Source organism: Macrobrachium nipponense, chromosome 33 (assembly GCF_015104395.2).
Source record: "Macrobrachium nipponense isolate FS-2020 chromosome 33, ASM1510439v2, whole genome shotgun sequence".
In the NCBI taxonomy this organism is placed as follows: domain Eukaryota; kingdom Metazoa; phylum Arthropoda; class Malacostraca; order Decapoda; family Palaemonidae; genus Macrobrachium; species Macrobrachium nipponense.
This window is the reverse complement of record NC_087219.1, coordinates 12,294,910-12,302,409: the sequence shown is the minus strand read 5'-3', so window position 1 is coordinate 12,302,409 and position 7,500 is coordinate 12,294,910. Positions and strand designations below refer to the sequence as shown.

The 7,500-nt window shown below is 30.3% G+C and overlaps 1 protein-coding gene across 3 annotated transcripts in view; it reads right to left on the bottom strand.

The window, feature by feature from the left end:
- Nucleotides 1-7,500, bottom strand: part of LOC135202941 (hemicentin-2-like) — a 96,850-nt gene that overhangs the window by 20,988 nt on the left and 68,362 nt on the right. For all 3 annotated transcript variants that reach the window (XM_064232423.1, XM_064232424.1, XM_064232426.1), the window contains exons 4-6: nucleotides 4,836-4,946; nucleotides 2,392-2,595; nucleotides 1,251-1,402 (exon numbers count right to left, since the gene is read on the bottom strand). In XM_064232423.1, coding sequence (XP_064088493.1) covers nucleotides 1,251-1,402; nucleotides 2,392-2,595; nucleotides 4,836-4,946 — 467 coding nt within the window. The remainder of the gene's footprint in view (nucleotides 1-1,250; nucleotides 1,403-2,391; nucleotides 2,596-4,835; nucleotides 4,947-7,500) is intronic.

Here is a 7,500-nt window from a genome sequence, read left to right as displayed (position 1 = left end):
CGAAGAATGTGTGACTATTTCTTTTAAATTAAACGTTCCACTTGTTGCTTGTAAAAGAATTCTTAAAGCTGATAAGGTTTCCAATAATTGCAATAATAGACAAAGGTCAAATGACAAGTTGGGAGACGTTAATCAATATAAAAAATAGTATAGAAAAATCCTCTTCATAAAACGAGAAGTCGATGACGAAATAAACAGGTACTTGATTCGGCTTTAAATGATGATGAAATATTGATAGTGAAATACCAATCCAATGTTTATTTCACATAAGGAAAGGAAAAACAATAATGACACAAGCAAAGATGCATTTTGGTGTAAGTTACTTCACAAGAACATGCGAGCTGTGTCCGTATGAAAATGTGTAATTTCTCTACTGGACTCCTTCAGAAAATGTAAGTGTTTCTCAAATGATAAAATTCCCCCAAGCAGGTCTCTTCTTATGCATATAATGCACAGACAGGCAAATATAAATGAGGGAAAATAAACTTCGAATTGAGTAATACACGACTCTCCGGATTTTCAGTAAAACCACCCGAGTTTATTTCAGTGGGTCCGGTTCAATTATTACGAAGAAATAAGCCATGCATTTCAACCCTCACTCTTGAGTTCAGTTCAATTCTCTCTCTCTCTCTCTCTCTCTCTCTCTCTCTCTTCGTCTGCCTTTTCTTCTTCTGAATAATGTTTTTTCCCTCCCAAACATCAACTAGAATAAAAATAATAAACTGGGCGTTTCTTCCTAATTTTCTGAATCTAATAACTTCTATCTTTCTAAAGTTGAATAATCATCTATCTATCTTTCTATCTATATATCCATCTATCTATCTATCTATCTATGTATACTTCTATCTATCTATCTTCTTCCAGTGATAGACTTCATGATCTAAAAAAAAAAAAATCTTCCCATCAAAAAACAGAAAACCAAGAAAATAAAAGCTGAAATTCCAACCAGACAATCGACTTTCTCTCTAAATTTGAATAATGATCTATCTATCTATCTATCTATCTATCTATCTATCTATCTATCTATCTATCTATCTATCTATCTATCGATCTATCTATCTATCTATCGATCTATCTACCTATCTATCTATCTATCTATCTATCTTCTTCCAGTGATAGACTTCATGATCTCAAGAAAAAAAATCTTTCCATCATAAAACAGAAAGCAAAAAAAAAAAAAAATAAATAAATAAAAATAAAATAAAAATAAATAAATGATCAAATTCCAACCAGACAATTGACTGCCTTACCTGATCTTTGCTGTTGGGAACCTGAACTCCATCCAGGTACCAGGTGAGTGAGGCAGGTGGCCTCGACCCCATGGCTTCACACACCATCTTATATTTCTGGCCTTCGGAGAGCGGGGAATTGTTCTCCAAAATTCTGACTTCCATCGGGGGAACTGTACGTGAATGGAATCGTCAGAGAAGGTGGTTTTAGATTCGGGTCACTTCCTGGTTTTGATTTATTTAGATCATTATTTTACAGGTACTTAGTGATAAATGTGAAGGGATTTGTCTCTCTAATTTTGATGATATATGAAAAGGATGTATCTTAGAATTTAGCATCTTATTAAAAAAGGAGGCACGATGGGAATGTGTTAGAAGGAATCTTGATGGTGTACATTATTCCGTAAGAGATAAATACTAAATAAAATTATCAACATTTTAAATATCTTTCTGAAAAAAGGACTTAAAAAAATATTACAGTTTCTTTGTGAAAGAAGTGCAGATAAAACTGTAGATTTCAGATGAAAAATCTATTTAAAAAACAAGAAAATACGCAGCTGTATCGATAGTAAACAGCGTGATAGGTTTCTCTACTTTTATGCTTTACTTAAGTTAGTGGATTAAGCATTTGCAGACTGCTTCATTGGCCAGCGGTTCAAACCTCCACGAATGAGTTTATACTTTTCTATAAACGGTCATAATAACGAAGCAGGAGCAAAGAAAATTAGGATTATGATCAAAAGAATAATGGTTAACTAAGACTGAAAGAGGAACATGAGGAGAAATGAGTCAAAACCATTTATCCATCAATATTAACTCATTTTTCACCAATATGTATCAAAAACCTCTTTTTTTAAATGAAATAAACTATGTGATGACATACATACGTTGATAATTATTAGCTGTATTTAAAAACCAATGATATAAAGCTGACTCAAACATATTAGTACCCTCAGAACGGTGAACACAATTACAATTTATTAAGCAAATAAGAATTGTCAATTGAGAATTTGAAGCCAATATGTATAAAAAAACCTCTTTTTCTTAAATAAAACAAACTATGTGATGACATACATTCGTTGATAATTATTAGCTGCATTAAAAGACCAAAGATATAAAGCTGACTCAAACATATTAGTACCCTCGGAATGTCAAGACTCACAAGTCATGTCTAAAGTGACTGACGCCGAAAGGGGTCGCGACATATTCGAGTTCGTGGCGTTGCACGTCAGCAGCCGAAACAGGTGCTGACGCGAGAGGTTAGGCAGCGTCAGCATATTCGTCGCGATTTCTCCCTCACTGTACTCCATGACTTCGTCTAAGAGGGAGGTCCCATGCCACCACGTGATCTGTGGCTTTGGTTTGCCTGGGAGAGTCGAAAGATTTATATATATATATATATATATATATATATATATATATATATATATATATATATATATATATATATAGAGGAGGAAATTAAAAACGTGATAATTATACGAACAAAGTTACAGCCACGAAGGAGAAATGAAACACTGGAGATGTTAAGTATTTTCGTCTTATTACCGAGACATAGTCACATCATGTCTTAGTAATAAGACGAAAGTACTTAGCAACTCCAGTGTTTTAAATTTTCCTCAGTGGCTGTAACTTTGTTTACATTAATACATACATACATATGTATATATAATAAATTATATAATATATATTATTACAATATATGTATATTATTACATATAATAATAATACATATTTATTATATGTATATTATAATATATATTGTATATTACATATATATCATATATATGTAGATATACATTATATACATACATAATATATATCCATACTCTACATCATACATACATATGTATATTATCATTATTATTATAATGTAGATAACATATATGTATTATATACATTATATAGATATAGCATAGATATTATCTATAGTATATAATATATGTATATATACATATACACCATATATATATTATAGTATCAATATGTATATATTTAAAACATACATACATACTACCTATATATGATAGATATATATATATATATACATATATATACATAATAATATATATATATATAGTATAGATATACTATATATCTATATATATATATATATATATATCTATATATATATATAGATATATATCATATGTATACATATATGAATATATATATATAAACATACATCACATGTATATATATACCATATATATAGCATATATATATATATCTATATATATATTATATATATATATATATATCCATACTATTATATATATTCTATATATATATATATATATATATATATATATATATATATATACATATATATATACAAGATATATATATATATATATATATATATATATATACTATATATATATATAGATATATAATTCAACCCTCCTCTGTAAGTTACAGTTACACAGGAACTACAATTTAGTTCACACACAAGGGTCCAAATTAAATTAATTTATATGATTCTATGGTATTACAATGGTAATACGAAAAATTTATAATTAACAAAATTTATAATGAACTTCAGAACCAGAAACATTGCCTTAAACTTGCATTATGTGATAAACTATAAGAATAGCAAATTAAAGGTAATTGTAATTGTTCATAAGCATAAAGGACCTAATATTAAAAATTCGACAATCTTAATGGTATTGAAACAGGAAAACCAAATAATCAGATCAAGAGATTTTTTAAAGAAACAGAATTATGAAGAGAAAGTTGAGATACCTTCGTAAAAGTGAGGAATCATTATCAATAATAATTAAAAGGGAAAATGAAGATCATAGTAAAAATAGGAAACTGTATTCTTATATCAATTAATCAAAATTTGTATTCTAAGGTTACTTCAAAAGACGAAAAAAAGTATATCTAAAAAAAGACGAATAACCCCAGGAAATCCTCATAGTATTATATGCTGGAAATATACAGTTATAAATTATGAAAATATACATAAAAGTTGAAAAGCTGTACCGGATAAAATTTTCTCATGATATGAGCAATGAGGAAGATGTAATAGTAATCTTTGCTAACGAAGTCAATCTACGAAAAGTACCAGATTCTCAAAATATTACAAGAACTATCCCACGAAAGAATAAGAATTCCTGTGAACCGCCTACATTAACAAACAGAAATTCTGATGATGTTAAAAACTAATATTATCGTTCTGGAAATATTTAGAATCACTATTTACGTCAAACATAGAACGGTGACTCTAATAATCTTAAAAACTAATATTATCGGGTCAGGAAATATTAGAAAAACTATATAAAACAGGACGGTGACTCGAATAATCTTAAAAACTATTATTATGATAATCATTACAATTACTATCAAAACAAAGAACGGAGACTCTAATAATCTTAAAAACTAATATCAGGAAAATCATTACAGTTACTATCAAAGTTAGCAAATACCTAAGGCAAACAAGTACGGTACGAACTGCTAGCCAAATAACGCGAGATCATTCTGAGAAGAACGTCCAGAGATGATCATTCCGAGAAGAAAACGAGTCTACCTGCCGACGAACATCAAAGGCTGAAAGGTAAACAGTCAAACGGGGAAAACAAACTAACAAACACACAAACCAACCTCCTGTGGTCTGACACGTGAGAGTTAGCTTGCCCTTCACGGGATAAGGTCCGATGATTCCGCTCAGCTCCAGCCCCGATTGATTGGTGATGCTGATTCGCCGGGGAGGCACTGCAAAGGGAAACATCATTCACACTTGGCCCCATCCCCCCGCCTACCTACCTCCGCTGAATTCGGGAAGAGGAATTATGAGGCAGCTCTGATTGCCAGCCAGTCTTGCTTTGGGTTTGAGTGGAAGAGGAGAGAGAGAGAGAGAGAGAGAGAGAGGAGAGAGAGAGAGAGAGAGAGAGAGAGAGAGACTCTTCTTTTCAGGCACTATTTTTCAGGGGCGTTGATTTGCCAGGTTTGATGGGGGCTGAAGAGATGGGAGATTCTCCTTTTATGCCCATATTTTGAGATTACGGGAATCTCGGAATAGTTTTTTTTTTCGTTTTAGCTTAGATACGAAACTCTCCATTTATGTCTGGGAGTCTGGAGGCCTTTGAAATGCCGTGTGTAACCCACGAGAGAGAACTCCACTTAAATCACCATTTCGAGCCGTCGAGATTTTTGAAATACTGTGTATAACTTAGATTGGAAATTCCTCTTCAGTCACCATTTTGAGGGAGCAGAAACATTCGCAATGCTGGATATAATTTAAAGGGAAATTCCTTTTAAAGCACAATTTTGATGTTCTGGTAACGTTTGCAACACTTTGTATTAACTTAGAACACTCCCCTTTTCATTCAACATTTCTAGGCCGTGGAAACATTTGAAATACTTTACCTAACTTAGAAAGGAAACTGTCCTTTAAGAGTTAATTCTGAGATCGTGTGATCCAAGGAATTACTGTTTACAAGTTTACAAGTAACTCGTTAGTATTTAATCTACTAATCATATATACTGATATGGTGAACCAAAATTGATTTTGCACGCATTTAATTAAAGTAGGTCTGGCATTCGAAAACCACTGCTTTATTATGTGTATATAACAGACTGATAAAAAAAATCTTGGCTTGACTGATTGAGAACTTCCTATTCCACAAATTTGACAAAAGCCAGAAAGGGTTTTTCAAAGCTAATACTACGAATCTATGGCTTTTCAAAAAGTTCTCGTTAATGAAACGCCTAATTGGGCGAGCTGCCTTAAAAATTCCTTGCCTAACCAAACCAGAGTAAAGGAAGTAAAAGAGAGTTAGATGAAAAATCTCACAAATTCTTTCCGGTTTCAATTCTAGAGTTATTTTTATCTTAGGCAGTTCATTGCTATTGAATAAAAAAGACCTTGGAAGTTTATCACTGACGCACAAGTCGTATGTGTCGCTGATAGCACAAACTGTTATTTCATTTTTATGAATGATGAATTTTTGTATCATGCGTACAATGACTGTAGTCAGTTATTTTTATTTTAAAGCTGATGGTGAATAAACTCAGCAGATAATTCCATGTAACCAATCGTGTGTGCCAATCACGATTGGCTTCAGTGATATCAGCTGTGGATATTTGCCGTCGGCTCCAAAAGCTAGGAGACAATATATAATATAATATATATATATATATATATTATAATATATATATATATATATATATATTTATATATGAAATATATATTATAAATTATATTATATATATCAATATTATTATATATATATATATATATATATCTATATATAGATTATATAGATATATATATATATATATATATATATATTTAATATATATTATATATATATCTATATATATATATATATATACTAATATATAATATTATATATATATATATATATATATATATATATATTCAATAAACACCAGAAACTCTGTAGGAATTTGCGACCTACATTTCTCCTGCTGTTGCGGACTTAAAATTTGCATTTAAATGGTGATACGGAAATTATGATTAAATACAAAGCCATTGATTTGACCACAATATTTGATATTCAGACTAATATGACTGACTGAAGAGATTTGTTGTAAATGATACCATAGTATTTTAATTATTGCTTAAGAGTTGAAGTCCTATATTTTTTACAAATAAAATCCATCTTCAGGGTATTCTAAATATTGGAAAATAATTGCTTTTCCATTAAGGGTAGTCAAAGTTGAACAACACCAATTTTACCGACTCTGTAACCAGAATAATGCAAACATACCTTATTAGTTCTCTCTTTGTTTTATGAGAGTTTTTATTTAAAAAGAAAAATGAAGAAATAAAAGGCAGTTTCACTTTCTGTTTGTAACTCGTCCAGAAATAAACAGGATTGTTTTTAGTCAATGAGCAGGTAGTATAAAATTCTCTCCCTCTCTCTCTCTGTCTCGTACAGTTACTCACCAATTTGATTTATCTAATCAATTACTTTCAATTTTCTTAGTCAACTATCATATTTATCGCCTTCAGATCTCTTTCTTAATCTGCAATTTTTCAATAATTTCATCTCATCAACAGGAAATCTCATCTCAGGTACTAATCGATTTAGTGTATTAATAAATAGTATATTTGTCATGAAAAATGTTTATAATTTGTTGCTCTTAACTTGCACGTAAAACAAAATATATATAAATTTTTATGCACAAAAACACACACACACATATATATAGATATACTATGAGGAAAGAACAAGAATTATTATTATTTTATTAATGATTTGTCAACAAGTAACATACAAATGCCACGACATATATGTTT